This window comes from Rana temporaria, chromosome 2 (assembly GCF_905171775.1).
Source record: "Rana temporaria chromosome 2, aRanTem1.1, whole genome shotgun sequence".
NCBI classification, from domain to species: domain Eukaryota; kingdom Metazoa; phylum Chordata; class Amphibia; order Anura; family Ranidae; genus Rana; species Rana temporaria.
The window spans coordinates 435712923-435737898 of record NC_053490.1 but is presented as its reverse complement, the minus strand read 5'-3'; the positions used below and the strand labels follow the sequence as shown (position 1 = coordinate 435737898).

General features: G+C 44.1%; 1 protein-coding gene across 1 annotated transcript in view; it reads left to right on the top strand.

The window, feature by feature from the left end:
- Positions 1-24976, top strand: part of DPH1 (diphthamide biosynthesis 1) — a 409993-nt gene that overhangs the window by 346279 nt on the left and 38738 nt on the right. Inside the window, exon 9 of the mRNA XM_040338369.1 lies at positions 4171-4271. Coding sequence (XP_040194303.1) covers positions 4171-4271 — 101 coding nt within the window. The remainder of the gene's footprint in view (positions 1-4170; positions 4272-24976) is intronic.

Here is a 24976-nt window from a genome sequence, read left to right as displayed (position 1 = left end):
CGGCTCTTGATTACAGTAGACTCACACCTGTGTCTTCCTCTTTAAGGCACTTTCGTTTTTTTTTTTTTAATGCAGCTTCTCATTAATTGAAAATCGCTGGAGGATTTGACACTGAAGTATGTGATGATGACTGAAGTTAGAGAACAAGTGATTTCTTAAAATATTACTTGTAACTGCTTCATTGCCAAATAGCTGCGTAGAATCCAATCTGGCGGTTCTCAGGGTTGATCTAATGGTTAACACATTGCTGGAGGACATCCAAGACCAGCACATATGTGTCCCCCCCTTTGCTTTCTTTCTCTACCTGAACGTAATCCTGTTGCATTAATATACTGTACTTCCCCTCCTCCAGGGAGATACATTTTTAGTCCTAGTTAATCTCAGCAAGGATTTTTTTTTCCTCATTTGCATATCTCTTTGCAAATAAGGAAGAGTGAGGTCGCTGTCACCCTCCCATTTCTTAGTTCCCAAAGCAGATCATTAAAATGGACACATGCGCCAGTTTTAATTAAAGCTTGCATGACATGTAGGCCTGAGTCCAGAACTGGTGGTGGTTCTGCAGGATTCCACGCAGCAGAGAGAAGATCATGTAGGCACCTTGGTGCCATGCTGTGCATGTGAGTGAAACGCGTGTGTGATGTGCGGGGAAGGATTGAGTGCCGTGTGAATGCTCCGATTAGCTCCAGGTGTTTGAGTGCAGCACTGATAGTGAGAGGTGTAATTTGTGTGAAGGGTTGTGGGGTAGATTTGTATCAGTGTGTGTGTAGGAGCATGTGTTGGATCGCTGCTTCGGGGCTGTGTATATGGATTAGGTCTGTATATTTTACCAGGGTCTTTTATTATAACTCCCAGCAGCACCCTGTCGCGTTGCTGCTAATGAGTATTCCTCTGTCTACCCTGTGTAACGAGGACAGGTCTCATTAATCTATTGGCTGCAATTACAAAACCACAATTATTATTTGCACTTCTCATTAAATGAACTTGGAATGGTTATTGTTGGTTATTTATCCATCCACTCCCATCCCATGTGGAAAACAGAGGGCCTTAATTAACTTCCAGCATGGGAATAAAGGCAGGGGGCTCAGACAGCAGCTCAAGCAGGAGGAGGGGGTAGGTGACAGGGAATCATTGTGTAAGAAATAATTTGTCATCCTCACCCTGTCCCCACATCTCAGGTAGACATCAGATGCACATTTTCTAATAAAATGCCTTCTTGCCTCTCTTGTCAGATAACGTGATGTGTAATAAATAATGATAGTAAAAATCCATTAGCTGCTACCTCTGCCGGTGGTCTGCCCGGCACACTTTGATTCAGGCAGCGATCCCTTGGCAATATTAACACTGCCGGCTCAAGGGAGCTGAAGTGACACTAACACAAAGGGGAACCAAGGTGAAAGTTTATCTGCTGCTGGCGTGAAGGGGAGGCTAAATAAAAAAAAAATAAGATTCAAATAAATTTTCGCCGCCTGCATAAAATCAAATTATGTTCCGCTAAAGCAAAGCCAGACAAATGTGAATAGATTAATGGCGTGTCTGAGGTCACAGACCTGCTGCAGTTTGCATGTTGTTGAATATAAATAAGGATTAACCTGAAAAAAAGAGATTACTGGATTGTACAAAGGCCATAACAATGTGATTGTCAATAGCTGGCCATATTATTGTTGGGGACATTTTTAGCTTTTACAAAATGATGACATATTGTGTTAGTTGTTTACCATACTGTTCAAAGTGATGCATTTTAGTGAGAGTCCATTTTGTTTACCTGTACCCTGTGATTATGTAATACGTTATAAATTTAGCAGGTTTTTATAGTATCTCTGGGCATGTCAACAGCTATGTAAAGTATTTCTGTGTTATACAGCCTCTGTGTCTGTGAACTATACATGGGGATGCTTAAAACCTGAAAGCATACATGATTCTTTCAGCTTGGTCCATCTAGGTTACAGTAAAAAAAATCACATATACTGTGTGTGTATATATGTATATATATATATATATATATATATATATATATATATATATATAACCATAACATTATGAAGGTAATATAAAGTGAATAAAATTGATTATCTTGTGGAAATGGCATCTGAGAGTGGGTTTGATCAATTAGGCCCCTTTCACACGGTCGGCCGCTCCATGCAATCCTACAGAGTGTCGGCTGTCAGCGGAGATATGTCCGCTGACATCCGACCCAATCCACCAGACGTATGGCGATATGTCCCCATCCGTCCATATCGGATCGGGTGAGATCTGATGAAAACGGACATGCTGTCCGTTTTTATCAGATCTCTCCATAGGAGACAGCAGCACTGGACAAGCCCCTCCTCGCTCAGTGAGCAGAGAGGGACTTGTCATGCGGAGATCAGCGGAGAGATCTCCCACTGAGCTGGCGGGAGCTGAGGGACTCTGTAGCGACGGAGTCCGCCTCGTGTGAAAGAAGCCTTTGGCAGCTAGTGAACATGTTGTCCTTGATGTTGATGTGTTGAAAGCAGAAAAAGTGGGCAAGTGTAGAACCCCATACACACTATTAGATTTTCTGCAGATATTTGCCTTTAGATTTACCAAAACCATATAATATGAGGTCAAACCTTGATGCCACATACACATGACCTGTTTTCCCGACGGAATTCCGGCCAAGCTTGTCTTGCGTACACACAGTCAGACCAAATTCCGCCCGTCCAAAGCACAGGGACGTAAAACACGTACAACGGCACTATAAAGGGGAAGTTCAATTCCAACGGCGCCACCCTTTGGGCTGCTTTTGCTGATCCTTGTGTTAGTAAAAGTTTGGTGAGAGACGATTCGTGCTTTTCAGCCTCGTGCTTTTTAGTCCGTTACAGCGTGACGAATGTGCTATCCCCATTAGGAATGCTAGTTTTACCAGAACGAGTGCTCCCGTCTCATACTTGATTCCGAGCATACATGTTTTTTCTCTCATCGGAAAAGCATACAGAAAAACGGTTTTCCCGCTAGGATTTTTTCCTAAAGGGGGAAAAAGGCGATCCTGCTCTCTTTTTTCCCAGCAGTTTTCCTGTTGAAAAAACTATGATGGAGCATACACACGGTCGGAATTTCCAGCCAAAAGCTCTCATTTCAGTTTTTCCGACGGGAAAACCAGTCGTGTGTACGAGGCATAAGAGTTTCAATTTGCATGCAATCAGGCAGGCCCTTGCACTACATGGTTTTGGTAAATCTGAAGACAAAAATCTGCAGAAAATCTAATAGTGTGTATGGGGCTTAAGTCATCTAGCCATTTCAAGGTCCAAATTGTAATTGCTAAAAATCTGGGACAGAGCAGGTCCAATACAGCGGCTCTTTTTGATTGTTGCTGGTCTGCAGTGGTTAGGACCTACTAAAAGAAAGAAGATTGGCGACAGGATCTTAGCAGCCAAGGTTTGTTGATGCACGTGGGAATCAAAGTCTTGCCTGTGTAGTCCGATTTAATAAAAGAGCCACTGTAGCTCAAATCACTGAAAACTTTTTTGCCAGTACCGATAGAAAGGTGTCCGAACACACAATGCACCGCAATTCATTGCGTATGGGGTGGCCATGCTTACTCGTGTCAATAGGCATGTGAGCATCAGAACTGGACCACGGCCCAATGGAAGAAGTTGGACTGGCCTGATAAATCATGTTTTTTTTTTTAATCATGTGGAGGACTGGGTGCGTGTGCGTTCCTTGTCTAGGGAAGAGATGGCACCAGGATGCACTGTAGGAAAAAGGCAAGCCGGCAGAGGCAATAAACTGCTACTGATGGCTTGGTGCAAGATACCACACATACCTTCAGATGTCTGGTGGAGTCCATGTCTTGATGGGTCAAGGCTATTTTGGTAGATGGTCATGATATTATGGCTGATTGGTGTATAATTGGACACATCTTTTCGAAGACAAAAAGATCACAGATCTGTCACTGAATTAAACCAAATGCATGTGGCCTTATTTAAAAGTATTTGAGGAAGATGCCAACAATTATGCATGTATATATATTACAGTGATTTCCGTTCATACTGTTTTTCTAATGAAACTTTTAGCGCACATATGAGCTTGTTATCCGTAGCTTCTGACTTAATTAAGGCTTACTCACTGAGGGATGAGGTTTGGATGGCTGCCTTACCCCCAAAAGCTCTCTTCTTTTTGTAACACACTGTGCCTCCCTCTCTCTTCTCTTAGCACCTGGAGTCACGTCTACAGGCTCTCGGCTGTCGTTACGTGCGGCTTCTGCTGTCGGAAATCTTCCCTAATAAACTCAAGCTGTTCCCAGAGGTGGAAGCGTGAGTACAGAGAGCAAAGCTGTAAACACAGACACACACTGCGAACAGCCCTCAGCATGGGGTGAAATTAGGAAGGGACTTGCTGCAGCTTGACACCAATACACTGCCACTTCCCAACTGGATAATGTCATTATTTAAAGCCGCATTTTGTCGGAAAAAATCCTGGTGGAGCCACACTCTTGGCCAATGTTGGTGTCTTTATTTTCTTTCTGACTTGCACAAGTAGACTTCTAATAACTGACACACTGTGGGTGCATTCAGTTGGATTGAAAGATCCTACAGTGAAACAGAGGTATATAGTGTGCATTGTAAAGTACACCAGCATATGTATGACTGCCTTCATTTTTCTCTTTCATGAATGGAGATGTCATCAACATATGGCTCAGTCCAGGGCTGCAGCAGATTTTGGGGTGCCAAATGCAAGTAGAATTTCCTTGTGCTAGCCAAAGTTATCTGCAGCAATGCTTTGTTTGAGAATAACATACACACAGAGGAATGTAGCAGGCATATACTTAGTGTATGTGTATATATTGAGAACAGTACCAGGCAGTAAGCTGTATAATGATCTCCATCACCCATCCAAACGAGGTTAGGTGTCTAGATGTTAGGTAGATTGCCCCTGGCCTATATGGGGGAGTATTTGTTAATCTCAGTTTTAATATGGCAATTTGAAAGGTAAGTGGCAAGTTCGCTTTGAATCTGGTATAAGGTATTTTATTGTCATCTATTCTTATTTAAAAAAAAAAAAATGAAAAGGAGAAGAAATGACTGATACATTATAGTCACTGTTACATGAGGGACACATGTATCTGCAAATCTAAAAAAACTAAATGGATCAAACATATGCCAAGGTGATACCTGCCCTTATAAGTCCCACATAGCTCTGCAAATCTAAAAAAATAAAATTGATCAAACATATTCCAAGGTGATATCGGCCTTGTCTGACACCCAAACAAATCATACAGTAGTTGTGAATACTGTCATATTGCAGAGCGCCGGGGTGTAATGCACCATTCGCATGACGTGATGTATACAGATAACATGCCAAAAAGAGAAGAAAAACAGGCAGTTTGGAGTTGTATGTGAATGTTTGGGGGTAAAACATGGGAGGTACAATATCCAGTATTGCACCATATAAAACACGTAGATCCCATTAGATATATACAAATATAAATTATTCCAAGGTTTTATCTAAAGCGTAACTCCACTTTTGTTGAGAAAAAAACATTCCCCTCTGGGTGATTTATGTACATTGCAAGGATTTTAACAAACTTCGTTGCAGATTCCTAACTTTTGTTATTCTGAAGAAATCACTGTTTTCTTCCTCTGTGCCCTGTGGTGAGTCTAATGGGAGTGGTTTCATAATTATCAACCAGCTGGTGCAGAATCAGGGCTCTCATGAGGAAAGTTGCAGGGTCTGCATCCCTTTAGACATTATTTCCTATTGGGAGTATTTTACAATAAATTTAATTTTTGTTGCAGAGGATACCAAAAATCTGACTTGTATCTTAAGCCTCATACACACATACGGGATTCCCGGCGGTAAAAAGTCCACCGGGAATCCCAAGGGGAAAACCTGCTCTGTAACTTTTTCCCCCTACACACGACCGGGTTTCCCGACAGGAAAACTGCCATGAGAGATTTGGTCGGGAATCCCAGCCATGTGTATGCTCCATCGCAGTGTTTCCCATAGGAAAACTGCTGGGTTAAAAACCGCCAGAAATGTCCTGTTGGGAAAACTGCGAGGAAGCATACACACGGACGGTTTTCCCAGCCAAAGGCTCTCATGGCAGCTTTCCCGACAAGAAAATCGGTCGTGTGTACGATGCTAAAGTGTAGACTTCTGGGAAAACCAATCAAACAAGCAGATTATGTTTCTTGGGGGCGTTCTGAATACATTCTGTGTACAGAACACCTTCAGGTCACCATATTGCATTGCATTGCATTTTACTGAAAATTACAGAGCTGAAGATTGAAAGGGAAAGGTCATTTTTAATGACATTCAATTACAAATATGACTTGTGTCGCAATTGTATATGCTATATTATTAATATTTTTTTATTTGCTATTTTTTTTTTATGAAAGTGGAGTTACCTTTTTACGCAAAAGATATTTGCAGGGTCTGAGATATCTTAAAGTGATATTAAACCCACTGCTTTTTACTGAGTATGCAGCTTCTGTATCATTTATTCCTTGCCTATATTCCAGTTTAAGCTGGTGCCATGATTACTGCCCCAGGTTTGCTATTTCGGGGGGGCTTCATTCTCTTGCAGAATCCTATGGAGTGACCCTTTCATGCAGGGAGTATAGTTGTGTCTTTCTACACTGTGGTGATCAACAGAATCATGTAGCCACAGCCTAGCAAGGAAAGGAAAATTCACTGCACTAAAAGCAAAAAGTCCCAGGTAATAACTACCGTATTTTTCGCTGTATAAGACGCACCGGAATATAAGACGCACCCAATTTTAAAGGAGGAAAATCTAGAAAAAAAATATTCTGAACCAAATACTGTAGTAAAATATTTGCCCCCCACTCGTCATCACCATCACACCACCCCCACATTAGTAATAGCCAGTAACATTGCCCCCACATTAGTAATACCCAGTAACATTGCCCCCACATAATAATAGCCAGTAACAGTGCCCCCACATAATAATAGCCAGTAACATTGCCCCCACATAATAATAGCCAGTAACATTGCCCCCACATAATAATAGCCAGTAACATTGCCCCCACATAATAGCCAGTAACATTGCCCCCACATAGTAGCCAGTAACATTGCCCCCACATAGTAGCCAGTAACATTGCCCCCACATAGTAGCCAGTAACATTGCCCCCACATAGTAGCCAGTAACATTGCCCCCACATAGTAGCCAGTAACATTGCCCCCACATAGTAGCCAGTAACATTGCCCCCACATAGTAGCCAGTAACATTGCCCCCACATAGTAGCCAGTAACATTGCCCCCAACTCACTGTTGCAGATCGCTCTGGTAGGAATAGAAGATCCCACGCGAGCCCTCTGCTCTGCTCAGCGCGCACCGCCGCCGGGTGTACCAAGATGGCCGACCACTCCGGAGCTAGGCCAAAGCCGCGGCCTTTCCTAAGACTGCGGCGGCGGTGCGCTCCGCTCTGCGGATCGGTGAGTCAAAAAAAGGTATATTCGTTGTATAAGACGCACCAACTTTTCCCCCCCAGTTTTGGGGAAGAAAAAGTGCGTCTTATAAGGCGAAAAATACGGTAACTAGGGGAGCATAGAAACAGTCAATGGGGGTGTAAAGTCCAGTTGGATGCATTAGTGGCAGCTTCTGCTGGAGAGCTAGAAGACACTCTGCAAAAGGAAAGGAAGACGAAGCAGCACCAAGTGTAGCAGATGGGTATTTTAATAATGCAACAATTAAGCAACTCACGGGAGTAAAAGTAGATCACGCTCATCAATAGATAAGAGTCACCGCTGCAGCTGGCCGGTGGCCGATGTTCCTCATCAATGGGAAACTGGGTAGATCCTCGGTAATGCTGTTGGTTCCCAGCACTTCCAAGGTGGCTGTCTGACGCATAGCCTAGGATGGCAAGGTACTCCCCTGCTCCTCCCACTCCCCCACTCCTTCGCCAAACTAACAGACTTGCAGGAGACTGCACTGTCCACAGTTAAAGAAGAAGTATGGGTTTGGGGTGTTTTCCCCTATTATACTTACCTAGGTGGATGCAGCATTGGTCCGATGCTGCATCTGTCCCCCGGCTTCTCTGCACTGAGAACCGAGTTATAGAACATCGCCAATGACTTGGTTCTCTTATCTCCCCGAGCAGAGAGCAGCTGACTGTCAATCAGCAGCTCTCCTGCTCTGTTCCTCCACACTCACTGGAACACTGGGCTGTGGAAGGGCGGGGAGTGGCCGTCTCAGCGACTCGCTGAGAGGCTGAGACAGCCATCAGTCCAGGCACCTGGCGGATTCAGACTTTCAGAGTCGGGGGGACGTGGTGCCTGGACTGATTTATGGGACGTCAGCAGAGAGCGGACTTTAGACCGCTCTCTGTTAAAAACGGGTCACAGGAGTACAAAACTAATTGCACTCCTGTGACCCTTAGAAGCCCAGCAAAACAAGCGCAGGATGGACTTCTCCTTTAATGCTTTCCTGTTGAGACTGGAAGTTCAAGGAAGCAGCACTGAGAGAAGTCAGCAGCATCGAAAGTTGTAAACTGCAAGTGGTAGGGTAATATTTAAAAAAAATGTATAAATAAAAATGCTGAGGATTTAATACTACTTTAAGGAGTTTTGAGAATCATTGCTGAGTAATATATCCAGCTAGCCCAAATGTTATTTCTCATACTTGCCCTGTCCCATTAGGACCCATTTCTCAGCCCCCACCAGCTCATCTACTGTTACCTTACAATCTAATATAGTAGGGCAGTATTCTTGTTACCAAAAGTAGGTATGAATGTTGTGAAACGGGAGTGACAATGGGTCATATTTTGGGTGTAGACATCTTAGTTGTCCAAGACTTAATCTCTTCCTATAATACCTAGGTTTTTGGACATTGGGACTATATATAAAAAACAAAGCCATTCTCCTCCTTACCCTCTAGAGAGAGCCTGAAATAATAGAGGTTAGCTTTACTTGAGTTTTATATCCATGTGATAAACATTTGTAACAAGACTCTGGTGTTTTGGTAGTTATGGAAGAGACTTATGTTAGCGGTATGAATTTTGTGTTTCTAGATAGAGAAAAACTTAACTTTCCTTTCCCATTCTCCAAGGAAATAGGGTTTACAATTCAATTGCAATTGTAACAAGAGTTTGTAAACTAAAGAAAGGAGGTGAGAAGTATTTTCTATACATAATCGCTCCAAAGCTGTAAGTGAATTCATGGGCCGGAGTTCTGAAAGAGGCGCAATATTGCCTAGTTTCCATCAGAATGTTTGCCTATAGTTTGGCATAGGGAATCAACATACATTAGCATACATTGACACAAAAATGTAAAGCATCTAAGGTTTGCATCTATTCTCCATTTTCAGAAAAATAAACTATCCTTCTCTGGAGTAACTCATGAGAAGCCCCCAGTGAGGATAATGGAGAAATAGAAGGTGCTAGCTCACTGTAGTAGGTGGGCCTGTCCCAGTTTTGTAGGGTAACAGTAAATAGGATCAGGGGACAACCCCCTCTGGGCAACTGGTAGTCAAGGTGCATTGGCCAGGTTGTGCCCCACTTCAAATTTGTCTAAAAACGTGTGGACATTTTATTGTCCAACTATGGGAAATGTAAAAGCCCACCTTTGCAGTGGGGCTGTCCCCAGTCTGCAAGAGTTAATCGCTCTTTACTGTCTTTTTAGGAACAGTGAAAACAAGTTTTCTTACCTGATCATGTGCTCCCCTAGCAAATGTCACTTTCTTATACTCCAACCGTATACTGTTTCTCGCAACCTCCTGTCCAGTGCAGGGCTGTGATTCTTGCATCGGTATTGATCATGTCAGGGGCATTTCACTGCCAGAGTGCAGGAGAAAGAGGTTTAGGGAACAGACTAGCAGAATGGAGGAGCCTGCAAGAACAGAGAATTGGGTAAGTAAAACCTGCTTTACCCAGTTCTCTAGACATAAATGAGCAGTTAACCCTTGCAGTGAAGGTGCTACCCTACTTCCAGGGAGGACTTTTACTTTTCCAGTAATTCATCTTTAACCACTTCCTGACCTCTCAATAGCCAACAATTGGCTACAGTGCAGTTGATCAGTTCTGGGAGAGCATCCATCAGTGTCCTCCCAGAACCAGGGCCCCTGGGGTGAGCATCTAGTGTGTTCTGTGATCTTGGGACACAGCTGATCACAGATTGGGGTAAAGAGCCAATCACAGTGGCCCTTTACCATGTGGTCAGCTGTGTCCAATCACACAAGAGCTGCAGCGGAGTTGAGGAGGCCCGTGTTACAAAATATTATTTTTCTTTTCTTGTATTTTGGGAAATTGGAAGAGCCGCTTCAAGAAATGTTCTTGAAAAGCTCTTCTGTAAAACCGTCTTTTGAAGGTCACTGCTTGCATCCCTTCATGTCTGGCACAAAACATCTTCAGTTTTTACACCTAATACAGTACTAGTTTTGGCCGTATGGAATTATTTCCCTTCGCTATTCTAGTGCTGTTCCTTCCTAAAGGTTTTCTTCCTGAAAAATTGGCAGCTTAAAATTGGCCTCAGCATTGCAGGGTAAATTCTCCCCTTACTTTATGTCTTTCCAGGGCTTTTTTCAGGGGGAACTTGGGGGAACTCAGTTCCACCACCTCTGGCTCAGACCCTTTGGTGCCTGCTAACCACAATCACTTGTAAACACAGAAGTCAGGTTTCTTTGTTTACAACTGACAGCTCTGCACTCTGTATGTAACCACCTGAACTCTGCATTCTGTATATAATGCAATCCTGGTATTTAATGCCCTTTTAAGACCCTTCTACTGTTTGTTAAATCTGAACGGGGTCGTGGTTGAGTTCCTGCACCTATTTTCTGAGAAAAAAAGCTCTGTGTCTTTCAAAATAATTGTACTTGTTACAGCCTGCCGCTTATCTGCCTATGTGATTAGGGTCTTGTGTATATGGGTGCTTCTTTTGCAAGTTGTGTTTCTTAAACAATAAAGCAGCTTACAAAAGCATTAAAAACAGTAGAGCGCTTTTATACAATGAAGTTAATAAATGTATAGTCAAAGAAAGGGTAATTGGAATACCATAGAAAACTAGTGACTTTATTTTATCATACCTTATTAATATGAACAGTGTGCTAAGCGCACTAAAAAAAATGTCCTGGGTATCACAGGCTGACATAGATGTTGGTTGCCTTGCATGATAGTGATTGGCCTTCAAAACCCAACTGCACCATTACCTGGCGTTTATTTTGAAAAAACAGAGATGATGAGGATAATAGATACATGTGATGCAAATGCAGGATTACAACCGTGCACTGCCTCATATTGAATAGGGTTTTAATAGTGAACCTGTGCCTTAATTTTCTGTGGAGCAATAGAACACACTTCCTTGGACCGTGTCCATCTTTTTTCTCAAGGACCGGATTATGGTAATTTTAGGCATAGCAGAGACCAAACTTGAAGGTATAATTTTTAAAGATGTATATAAATATATAATTTGTATCTACCAAGAGAGTGTTATGCCTCGTACACACGATCTCGATTTCCAACAAGAAAAACGCGTATTTTTTTCAGCAGGAAAACGGATGAAATTTGTCTTGCATACACACGGTCACACTAATCTTGGCTGAAATTCCGAACTTTAAGAACACGGTGACGTACGACAAGCCGAGATCAATGAAGTTCAAAGGCAAGGAGAGAGGCGCCTCTGGGTGTAGTAGCTTAAAAACAATTTAATGGTTAAAAAACAAATACATGTGGTTGTTGCACTCACATTTGAGCAGTATGGAACAGGCACGTAAAGGTTTCTTTTAGGCTGGGTGAGCTGTCATCCGAGGAGGTAAGTTCCTTTTCCAGTCAGAGGGAGCGCTGTGCGGGGAGGTCACTATTTCATCCGAAGGATGGCATCCATGGGGATGTAGATGGTTCTCAACCCGAGGTCTGGAGCGCACGTGGAAGGCTGGCGAGGGCGGATGACGTCACTGGTATGCTTACCAGTGACGTCATCCGCCCTCGCCAGCCTTCCACGTGCGCTCCAGACCTCGGGTTGAGAACCATCTACATCCCCATGGATGCCATCCTTCGGATGAAATAGTGACCTCCCCGCACAGCGCTCCCTCTGACTGGAAAAGGAACTTACCTCCTCGGATGACAGCTCACCCAGCCTAAAAGAAACCTTTACGTGCCTGTTCCATACTGCTCAAATGTGAGTGCAACAACCACATGTATTTGTTTTTTAACCATTAAATTGTTTTTAAGCTACTACACCCAGAGGCGCCTCTCTCCTTGCCTTTTTTCTAGAAATTGGAACATGGTCTCTGTTCCCCTCTGATGGCAGCCCTGGAAGTATTTTACCCATCTCAATTTTTAACACAGACTTCTTGATAAGTTTATCCAAAACTGTCACATTCTGACTTTTATTACCATGCTGTGTTTATGCTGTATCTGACACCCAAGGTTTATGTGTACCTATGCGCATTATTTACTTGTCTCCATCAATGAAGTTCAATAGGCCGTTTGGCTCTTCTGCTTGATTCTGAGCATGCGTGTTTTTTTGCGCATCGTAATTGCATACAGACGAACGCGATTCGCAATAGGAATTTTTCCTGTCACGAAAATTAAGATTCTGATCTCAATCTTTTCTGACAGAAAAAGTGTGATGGAGCATACACACAGTCGGTTTTCCTGACAAAAACCTCACATCGCACTTTTCCTGTCACGAAAACCGATCATGTGTACGAGGCATTAGAGTGGGCCTGAACTCAAAAAAATTAGATTTTCTATGTTATAGGGAACATTTTACTCTGGGAAGTATACCGTCAGAATAGATATCTGACTTGTTTACATAGGCAGATATCTGTTCTGTTTGTTTTACTGAAGATCGGCATGCGCCAGTGGATTATTTACAACAGAAGCAGCCCCCTGGCGGCGAGCGTGCGCCCTTCTGCAGGCGAAAGTGCAGAATAGCATATATACACGTGATTTTGCACAAGAGAGACACCCTCTGGCAGTGAATCTGCTGTTAAGCTGTGTACATACGGTCTGAATATCGGCCAGTTCAGCAGGAACCAGCCAACATTCAGACCATGTGTACAGCTGTCCTTACAACAGAATCCAGTCTAGAACTGGCTTTTGTTGAAGGGACATGCTAGAAAACCAGCATGTGATCAGAGATTAGTGTGTTCTGGTGGGGGGGGGGGCTCCCTGTCAGAACACAAAGACACAATGGGAGAGATCGCTGCACTAATATAACATAGTTAGTACAGAAATCTCTGGAGGCTTTTTTCATTTGAAAACTAACAAAAAATGTGAAATCAGCAGACTGACAACTACTGTGCTTCTGACTCTCCGGAGATTAGAAGTGAGATTTGATGATGTTACTACTTTTCTTCTCAGTGTTCTCCTTGCTGGAGGCACTGACATAAGGAAGCAAAACACTGCCTCTATCAAGATCACTGCCCCAATCACACAGAGACTTAGTGCAGAACAAGGCACTATACATCAGTAATAGGGGAAAAAACAGCTTTAGGTAGCAAGCAGGGAAGTACTGATGACCATTTTTTTCCCCTCTTGCTTGCCTTTGTTCTAGAGTTCAATAATTGTCTATGTGGATCTTTGACTGTGTGCTTAAAGAGGAACTGCAGTCTGCTCACATAATTTGTAAAAAAACATCTTTGCCATTTTGAAGCTTCCCTCCAACCACGTTGCATATCATTTTATATATACTGTGAGTCTGTACTTGCCAAATATGCTGCAGAAATATCCCTCCACTAGGTCTGGCTACAGCCATTTTAACTGTGGGCAGCTGAAGCTGCTGCCTGTTCACTTTCTGATTTACACATACACACAGAGGCACATCTCTGCAGCCCTACAGCTCTCATTGGCCCTCTTATGACTCATCCCCTCTCCCTTCCTGGTAAACTCTCAGGAGAGTGAGAGAGAGCAGTGCATGATGTCATAAGCCTAGGCTAATGACCAGACAAGAAACAGAAAGTGAGCTGTATAAGGTATTTACTAGCAGGAAAAAAAAAATCACTATCCAAAGTTAAAATAACAAGGGCAGAAGATTTAATAGATGGAAAGAAGCACGATAATCATATTGCTAGTCATATTGCTGTACGAATGTTACTGAACGGTTTATATTATAGGTAATGGATCCTAAGAAAACGGTTCTGCTCCCACGGACAGGCCCCTAGCTGTCCCATCGGCATATTAAATTGGCCCTTCTTTTCTGTTGCAGGCTATCTTGCCCAGAACAGTCTGCTTCTAGCTTTTGAAAATAGCCCACTCTTGTGTGAGCCTCTGCCAATGCCTGACACCACAGTGTACCTAACTCCCCTGCAGCTTTTAGTTGAGCTTGAGCCAGCTGAGGAGGGTAGCATTGACTTCTAAGAAATACAATTTATGTATTTTGTTTAAGAAGAGTTACAGCTGCATTTAATCCTAAAAATTTGGCAAGTCCTTTCAACCAGATGGGTGACGGTCCTGCTGTTGCTTAGAATGAAGTAATATGGCAGTCGGAAACTGAGCTTCATTTTTAAATTAAAATAAAAAGCCTCATTAAAGCAATATTTTTTCTTAATAGTGCCCAAAAAATACTGTATATATGGTTAGACAAGAGGAACCCGATCCTAAAACTGAATTCCAGCTGAAAATAATTTTCCCTGTTTTGCACTGTAAAAATAAATGAACACTAATGAAGTGTAAAGTGTGCCTTTAGCTCTGCTTTAACTTCAAAGGCAAAATGCGGCATGCAGGCACTTTAATGCAACATACTGGTGTGAACAGACTCCAGTGCATTTTCTCTGTGCTGAAGAATGCATCTAGTATGAGCCCTGCATCGGAAAAGTATTCACAGCGCTTCACTTTTTCCACATTTTGTTATGTTACAGCCTTATTCCAAAATGAATTCAATTCATTATTTTCCTCAAAATTCTTTAAACAATACCCCATAATGACAATGTGAAAGAAGTTTGTTTGAAATTTTTGAAAATTTACTAAAAATAAAAAACAGAAAAATCACATGTACATAAGTATTCACAGCCTTTGCCATACGACTCAAAATTGAGCTAGGTTGCATCCTGTTTCCATTGATCATCCTTAAGGCTGGGTTCACACTACTACACTACTTTCATCCTACTTTGCTCTGTGTTCAATGTTTCCCTATGAGAGCGTCTTGTAGCGTCCTACACAAGTCGGTCCGACTTTGAAAATGCTCCCTGTACTACTTTTGGTCCTACATTGATCCTACTTCAGTCCCATTGAATATCATTGAAGTCGGACCAAAGTAGTATCCTGTTCATGAAAGTAGGATGGATGTAGGACCAATGTAGGATAAATGTAGGACCAATGTAGCAGAGCAAAGTAGGATGAAAGTAGTGTAGTAGGAGGCGCATGCGCGGAGGCGTCCAAGATGGCTGCTTAAGCCAGGAGCTCCGCTCTGCCACGGCCCCACGTCAGCCCTAGCACCGGATTCACGGCGGTGCGGGACCTTCTGAAGGGAGGATTCGATAGGGGGACACTCGGTGGAGACCCCCATGTACAGCAGCGTGGTCCGGAAGGGCCTGGAACCGCGCTATTCAGCGCTGAATACACAGGCCGAATCCAAGATGGCGGCCGCGCCTCAGCCACAAACACCTCACGCAGGGGGAAGTGCTGAATTGAGGCAAGTAATCTCCCCAGCCACCCTGAACTTTACACCTATGTCCACCCAAGGCTCCCCAGGCCCCATGTCTAGCCCGCCAGCCACCTCAGAGACCCAGTCAGACCCCTCACTGTCCCCCTATGCTGGTGCTGCACATGAGGTAACTTATGTATTGCCAGTCTCCAGGACCCCCACAGGACATTCAGAGATTGAAATACCACAGAATGCAGGGGAACTTTTTTTGAAGTTCTCTGAACTACTTGAACGAGGCCTGGCCCAAACAGCAGTTAATATTACTAGGGAAATACATGCTGACTTCCAGAATCTGGGCTCCAGGATGGAGATTATAGAAAATAAATTGGACATCACTATATCCAGAACTAACCAGAACACCGACCAAATACAATCACTTCAGGAGCAACTGGACGTGGCCCTTAATAGAATTGACGACCTCGAGAATCGTTCCAGAAGGGACAATTTCAGGGTGAGGGGTCTCCCTGAGTCCGTTACAGATATCCCTAAAGCTATCCAGGACCTCATCAACAGCATGATCCCATCCATTGCACCCCACAAGCTGGAGCTGGACAGGGCCCATAGGTCCCTGGGCCCTCTGAGAAAGGACGGATCTCCCAGGGATATCATAGTAAAACCCCATTACTTCTCAGTGAAGGAAGAGGTCATGAGGGCTTCCCGTCAGCAACCCCGCATATCCTTCATGGGTCAGGATATTCAAATTTTCGCTGACATTTCTGCAGCTACCATACAAAGACGCAGATCGCTGAAACCTTTATTGCTGATTTTGTCCCAAAAGGACATCAAATATTGGTGGGGATTTCCGTTTGCCTTAAAATTCGCCTTCAAGGGCAAAACCCACGCCTTCACCACGCTATCTGAAGGAGAAAAAATTTTGCTAGCCTTGAAACTGATCTCGCTGGACTCAGCAATGGACACGTCAAACTTTCCACCAGGTTCATCCAAACGATCCACCCCGGCAAGTCCTTTATCCCCCACCTGGCACACAAGCAAAAGCAGACGCACCAAAGATACCACAAAGACCTGAAATAATCATCACAGTGGCCCTGCTCACTGTTCTGGAGTTTCCCTCTGTTTGGTGTTTTTAACGGAGGATATTATACCTGTTAGGTATATTGGTTATGGGTACCCTATCCGTGGCTGGGGACCCATGAAATCCCCATACAGTTTTTTATTGAGACTGTTTTGTTTCCTAGTTTTATGTTCTCCGCACTGACCGTGATCCGTATATTTTTTTTCATGTATCACAATAGTTTACATTTAGAGTATTATATGATAAGCTATCGTCTCCTGGTTGACTCTAAAGGGTTGATAGGGGCTGAGGCAGTTGCCTTGCGCCTCAGATCATCCCTGGACGGGGACTATGTCACTGTCGGGGTTTGGTCCTGTAGCCCGAGTTAAGGGCTACGTTATTGGTTCGTCTGACGAAGGTGGAACGGATCTTTTTCCCTTCCACGTTCGTTGTGAGGACAAACTTTATATTTTAAAATGTATAATCTCTTCTTTTGTTTGCTCGCTTATCTCTCTTCTCACTAACCTTTTTTTCTTGATTGCCAGTCCGTGCTTGTGTCACCTTGCCCATAGTATTCCAGGCCTCGGCTCGGTTCCTGCTCTGCTCCGCTCTGCTGTCTTCCATGCCTCCATGTTGAAGGGGTAAGTTCCAAACTGCACCCACTTTGTTCTCCCAATGACTTCACCACATAACCCGACTTTGCCGAACTCGGTTAGAGTTGCCTCACACAATGTTCAGGGCTTGAATTCGCCCGTTAAGAGAAGGAAGGTGTTTCATTCTTACCATTCCCGGAAGATGTCAGTCGTTTTATTACAAGAGACACATTTTCCGGCCACTTACACGCCCTCCTTTCTTCATGCACATTATCCACAATTTTTTCTGGCTAACGCCGAGGATAAAACGAGAGGGGTGGCTATCCTTTTCGCGAAATCCTGCAAATTTAATCCGCTCCTGACTCATAGAGATCCTAATGGTAGGTTCCTGTTGGTTAAGGGGGAATTGGATGAACTTCTAGTGTCATTCATCTCTTACTACGCTCCCAACAGAGGACAGACCGAATTCTTTAAAACTATGTTTGATACCTTAGAACCTCTCTTGGAGGGAATGATAGTGTGCGGAGGAGACTCCAACATTGCATTCGACCTAAGCCTGGACAAATCCAAACCTATAGCTACAGCATTGACACGCCCATCTAGAGCTAGCTCACACATAGCAAAACTGATATATCAGCATAACCTGGTAGACATTTGGAGGGAACTCAACCCAAACAAAAAGGACTACTCCCACTATTCCCATCCGCACAGATCGTACTCTAGGATTGACCATATATTTATATCTGCTAGACATATTCCCCTGATCACGAAAGCTAATATAACGGACACAGCCCTTTCGGACCACTCCATGGTGGTTTGCTCGCTACAAACTCAAAACTCAAATCCCCACAAATCACACTGGAAATTAAATGAAACTTTACTACACGACCCTAAGGTGGTTTTAGAGATTGAAGGGGCCATCAAGGAATATTTTGGATTTAACAGCGTTGAAGGGACCTCGGCCGAGATATTGTGGGCAGCTCATAAAGCTACCATTCGCGGCAGGATCATCCAGATAGCCTCTAAAAGAAAGAAGGAAAAATCTGCGGAGGTGACGAGGCTTGAGAAAGATTTCTTAACCCTGCGCAGACAACATAAGAAGGACCAAACGACGGTTCAGGCTTCGCAGCTTGACGCCGCTCGACTAGCTTTAAATTTAGCCTTGACGGTCAGGGCGGAACGATCATTAAATTGGTCTAGCGCTAGATTTTATTTACACAGGAACAAAATGAACACGATGCTAGCCACCAAGCTCTCGCCGAGGTTCCGAACGTTTGCTCTGCCCAAGATTAAGACCAGGGACGGGACAACAACCCTTAACCCTAAACGCATACTGCAAGAATTCGAAACCTTTTATACCTCCCTATATCGGGGGTCGGGGATGGCCAGACACCCCGAGGTCAATTCCTTTTTGGACCGGTTAGCGATCCCGAACCTACAGGAGAGTCATGTAGATTTGATGGAGGCACCGATCTCCACAGAAGAAACTATAGAGGTAATTAGGGGACTTAAGGATGGTTCGGCCCCTGGACCAGACGGTTTCTCAGTCCCATATTACAAGACTTTCTGTGAAATCTTGGCCCCTCACCTCACTAAATTTTTTAATTCAAAACGGGGGAGGGAGGGCGGATCCATGCACCCGAATTTGAATGAGGCATTTATCTCAGTCATCCCCAAACCAGATAAGGAGCTCGTTGAAAATTACAGACCTATTTCCCTAATCAATAACGATTTAAAAATATTGACCAAGATACTAGCCAACAGGTTAAATTCTTTTATAAACATTTATATCCATAGGGACCAGGTTGGATTCGTCCCTGGCAGGCAGGGTCCTGACCAGGTGAGGCGAGCACTTGATATTATCTCTCTGCTTCAGTCGGGCTGGGACGGGAACCCGCGGCAGGAAGGACTCCTCCTTTCTTTAGACCTAAGAAAGGCGTTCGACTCTGTATCGTGGTATTACCTCTTCGAGATTTTGCGGCGTTGGGGCTTCGGTGAACAATTCCGGGGATTGTTGAAATCTCTCTATTCTGAACCCAGTGCACGGGTCAAACTACAGGGATTTTTTTCGGGCCCCATTAGAATTGCTAGGGGTACTAGACAGGGCTGCCCCTTGTCCCCCCTGATTTTCGCAATAGCGATTGAGACACTTGCTGTTGCGATCAGGTCAGACCCGGATATTAGGGGGGTATCATGTGGTTCCCAAATCCATAAATGCGCCCTCTTTGCAGATGACCGTCTTCTGTATATCTCCTCCCCGATCACCTCTCTTCCAATTCTTTGCAACTTACTGGAGTCTTTCGGGAAGATTTCGGGTTTGCGGGTTAATTGGAATAAATCCCAAGCCTTAAACATCTCCACCCCCCCCTCAGTGATCGATCACTTGAAACCCTTGTTTGAATTCCAGTGGGCCGAATCATCCATTCGTTACTTAGGTATAAACCTCACAACCAAAATTGAACATCTCTACCAGGCTAATTATCCCCCTATATTTCGTAAACTAGAATTAGATCTACAGACGTGGGATCGACACAAACTTTCTTGGACAGGTAGAGTTAACGCAGTCAAAATGACTCTCCTACCAAGGTTACTCTACTTGTTTAGATCTCTACCAATAGCGGTTAAAAAAGACCAACTCAGACCACTACAGAGTAAAATTCTGAAATTTGTTTGGGAGGGCAAGGGTTATAGAGTGGCACAAAATGTCCTATACGGGCTCAGAACACAAGGGGGCCTTGGACTACCAAACCTGTTTAAATACTACCAAGCTGCCAGACTAGCACAATTTTCTGCTATTTTTGCGGAATGTGAAAAACCAGAGTGGATAGAAATGGAGGGGTTGGCGATCCCTAATCTTTCGATAGAGAGCCTTTTCTGGTCTCCCCAAAAAACTAGACCCTCAATACTATCCCCCACATTGTCGCAATCCTTCAGACTCTGGGATGGCCTGAGACACCTTCCTTCTTTGGTCTCGGAGACTAAGCCTTTGACAAGGATCTTTCTCAACCCTCAGTTTCCTATAGGGATGGACATTTCGGCTTTCCAATGGTGGCTGGACAAAGGGATCTATAGAATAGGCGACTTTCTGACACCCATGGGCCCACTTTCACTGGAACATTGTGTGAGGACACTTGACTTGCCCCTAACGGAAAGAGCCCGGTACACCCAAATTTTTAATTTCGTGTCATCCTTCTGGACTGACAATTTTAGACACGCAACTCTTACTAGTTACGAAAGCTGGTGTAAACAAATGACGGAACACAAGGGGGGAATATCTATAATATATATAGCTTTATCTGAGGTGTCCACAAAATTCTCATACATGGAGGCATGGGAGAGAGACCTGCGGATGACCTGGGACCTGAGTAGATGGCACAAGGTAGGTTTGAAATCTTTCAAAGGTTTAGTAAATACTTCATTAGCTGAAGCCAACACAAAGGTTCTGATGCGGTGGTATCTGGTCCCCAGTAGGTTGGCTGCGATGTTTCCTACATCTTCCCCGTTATGCTTTCGCAACTGCCAAGCCCAAGGCACGATGCTTCATGTTTGGTGGGAGTGCCCCAGAATCAGGGGGTTTTGGAACAGAATATTTTGCCTTATCAGAAAAGTCACGGGGGTACCGTTGGTGAAGTCTCCGCAGATAGCTCTGCTGGGATCCGAGATCCCTCGGGTCTCCAAACCCATACAAAAACTGATAGCTTTCATGCTCATAGGAGCTAAAACCACTTTAGCGGCGGCCTGGAAGCAACCTAGGGTCTCTTTCTTGGCAGCTAAGGGGAAGATTTCTTGGATCATGACACAGGAAAAAATGGTCAGCTCCATCTCTAATACAAGCGATAATTTTGAGGCCACATGGGAGCCTTGGGCCAGACATGTTGGCGTATCTCTATCGCCGGGTCATGCGCTGTCCCCTTCGGGCACTTAATTAGCCTACTGGCAATCATTCTTTCTCATTTGCTCTATCTTTCTTTTTTCCTCTCTTTCTCTTTCCCTCCTTCTTTTATGCTAACCTTGGTACATTCTCCTCCTCGAGATCTTTGATTTAGTTATCATACTAGTCTGTTAATAGTCAATACTTTCATGGGAGCGCCCTGGGAGAGGGGGAGAGTATGGTGGGGAGTGGGAGGTCTTTTTCTTCACAGGTCCCTTGGGAAGGGACGGGTTGTCTAGCGCTCTTTTCCACATTTTGGGCGGGGTCCTAGGTTATCTGGGGTCACAGAAGTCTCTTACCAATACCTAGTTATGCTACCCATTTATCCGACACAGTTTGCTCCCTTTACGGGGTGTCGGATGAGACTCTGTACGGAAAGCGTTGATTGGGTTCCCCGCCCCTCTTTAGCCCAGCCTACATATAGTTGAGTAGGGGATCTCCTACGGGGACATCGATTTATATTTTAATTGCTTCCCCTTTATGGTGCTAGATTAATCTAAAATGAAAATTGAAGTTTGTATTGTATCTTCACTATTTATTTGTCGTTGACTTTTTGACATGGAATGTACTGAGAGCTTTATGTTGTACATTGTATTAATTTATTTCTTTATCAATAAAATAAAACATTAAAGTAAAAAAAAAAAGAAAGTAGTGTAGTAGTGTGAACCCAGCCTGAGATGGTTCTACAACTTGATTGGAGTCCATGTGTGGTAAATTCAGTTGATTGAACAAGATTTGGCAAGGCACACACCTGTCTATATAAGGTCCCACAGTTAACAGTCCGAGTGAGCACAAAAAACCAAGCCATGGGGCCAGATTCACATAGAGATACGACGGTGTATCTCCTGATAGACCGTCGTATCTCTGAGTTATGCCGGTCGTATCTATGCGACTGATTCATAGAATCAGTTACGCATAGATATCCCTAAGATCCGACAGGTGTAACTGTGTTACACTGTCGGATCTTAGGCTGCAATTCCAGGCCGGCCGCTAGGTGGCGCTTCCCTATCTTTTACGCGACGATTATGCTAATGAGCAGTTACCCCGATTCCGAAACGAACGACCGCCCGGCGCTTTTTTTTTACATCGTTTGCGTTCGGCTTTTTCCGGCGTATATTTACCCCTGGGTCTATGGGGCGCAGCCAATGTTAAGTATGGTCATTGTTCCCGCGTCGAATTTTGAAATATTAAGTCGATTCACAAAAGCGCTGGACGCAAGTTACGCTCACGCCGAAACCAATGACGTCCTAGCGACGTCATTGGGAGCAATGCACGCCGGGAAAATTTGCGGACGGGGACGCGCCTGATTTAAATACTACACTCCCCCTAGCCGCGGAATTTGAATTCCGCCGGGGGATTTACGATACGCCGCCGCAAGTTTTGAGGTAAGTGCTTTGTGAATTACCCACTTGCCTCAAAAACTTGCGGCGGCGGATCTTAAATCACATAGGTTATGCGGATCTAAAGATCCGCTAAACTATGTGAATCTGGCCCATGAAGTCCAAGGAATTGTCTGTGGACCTCCGAGATAGGATGGTATTCGAGGCACAGATCTGGGGAAGGGTACAGAAAAATGTCTGCAGCATTGAAGGTCTCAATGAGCAGAGTGGTCTCCATCATCTGTAAATGGAAGAAGTTTGGAACCACCAGGACTCTTCATAGAGTGGACGCCTGGCCAAACGGAGCGATCGGGAAAGAAGGGCCTTAGTCGGGGAGATGACCAAGAACCCGATGGTCACTCTGACAGAGCTCCAGCATTTCTCTGTGGAGAGAGGAGAAACTTCCAGAAGAACAACGATCTCTACAGCACTCCACCAATCAGGCCTGTATGGTAAAGTGGCCAGACGGAAACCGCTCCTCAGTAAAAAGCACATGACAGCCCCCCTGGAGTTTGCCAAAAGGCACCTGAAGGACTCTCAGACCATGGGAAACAAAATTCTCTGGTCTGAGAAAACAAAGATTGAACTCTGGCCTAAATGGCAAATGTCATGTCTGGAGAAAACCAGGTACCGCTCATCACCTGGCTAATACCATCCCTACAGTGAAGCATGGTGGTGGTAGCATCGTGCTATGGAGATGTTTTTCAGCAACAGGAACTGGGAGACTAGTCAGGATCGAGGGAAAGATGAATGCAGCAATGTACAGAGACATCCTTGATTAAATCCTACTCCAGAGCGCTCTGGACCTCAAACTGGGACAAAGGTTCATCTTCCAACAGGACAATGACCCTAAGTACACAGCCAAGATAGCAAAAAAGTGGCTATGGGACAACTACGGGAATGTCCTTGAGCCGCCCAGCCAGAGACCAGACTTGAACCCAATTGAACCTCTCTAGAGAGATCTGAAAATGACTGTGCACCAAGGCTTCCCATCCAACCTGATGGAACTTGAGAGGTCAAGCTAAGAAGAATGGGAGAAACTGACCAAAAATAGGTGTGCCAAACTTTTAGCATCATACTCAAAAAGACTTGAGGCTGTAATTGGTGCCAAAGGTGCTTTAACCACTTAAACCCCGGACCTTTAGGCAGCTAAATGCCCAGGCCAGGTTTTGCGATTCGGCACTGCGTCACTTTAACAGACAATTGCGCGGTCGTGCGACATGGCTCCCAAACAAAATTGGCATTCTTTTTTCCCCACAAATAGAGCTTTCTTTTGGTGGTATTTGATCACCTCTGCGGTTTTTATTTTTTGTGCTATAAACAAAAATAGAGCGTCAATTTTGAAAAAAATGCAATATTTTTTACTTTTTGCTATAATAAATATCCCCCAAAAACATATATAACATTTTTTTTCCTCAGTTTAGGCCGATACGTATTCTTCTACCTATTTTTGGAAAAAAAATCGCAATAAGCGTTTATCGATTGGTTTGCGCAAAATTTATAGCGTTTACAAAATAGGGGATAGTTTTATTGCATTTTTATTAATTTTTATTTTTTTATTACTAAGGGCGGGGATCAGCGATTTTTTTCGTGATTGCGACATTATGACGGACACTTCGGACAATTTTGACACATTTTTGGGACCATTGTCATTTTCACAGCAAAAAATGCATTTAAATTGCAATGTTTATTGTGAAAATGACAGTTGCAGTTTGGGAGTTAACCACAGGGGGCGCTGTAGGAGTTAGGGTTCACCTAGTTTACAACTGATGGGGGGTGTGGCTGTAGGACTGACGTCATCGTTCGAGTCTCCCTATAAAAGGGATGACACGATCGATGCAGCCGCCACAGTGAAGCACGGGGAAGCCGTGTTTACATATGGCTCTCCCCGTTCTTCAGCTCCAGGGAGCGATCGCGGCTATAGACGAATAGCCGCGCCGTCGTCCCGGATCGCCCCCCGCGGGTTACCGACCGCCGCATGTACCGGGGGGGGTCCCGATCTGACCCCCGACCCGTGGAAAGGCGGGGACGTACATGTACGCCCATATGCCTGTACGTGCCATTCTGTGGACGTACATGTACATGCGGCGGGCGTTAACCAGTTAACAAAGTATTTTATTAAAGAATTTTAATACATTTGCAAAGATTTCAAACAAACGTCTTTCACGTTGTCATTCTAGGAAAATAATGAATTTAATCAATTTTGGAATAAGGCTGTAACATAAAATGTGGAAAAAGTGAAGCGCTGTGAATACTTTCCAGATGCACTGTATATAACTAATTAATTTCCAATTGTTTTTTTTTTTTTTTCTGTTGAACAGGCTGTGGTTGGGGCTGTTATTTAGTTTGCGGTAATGCTTAATTTGGGCTGCAGTTGGGGCTTTAATTTGGGTGCAGTGATTTGGACTTTGGTTAGGACTGTAATTTGGGCTGTAGTTAGGGTGGTAATTTGGGCTGTAGTTAGGGTGGAAATTTGGGCTGTAGTTGGGGTGGAAATTTGGGCT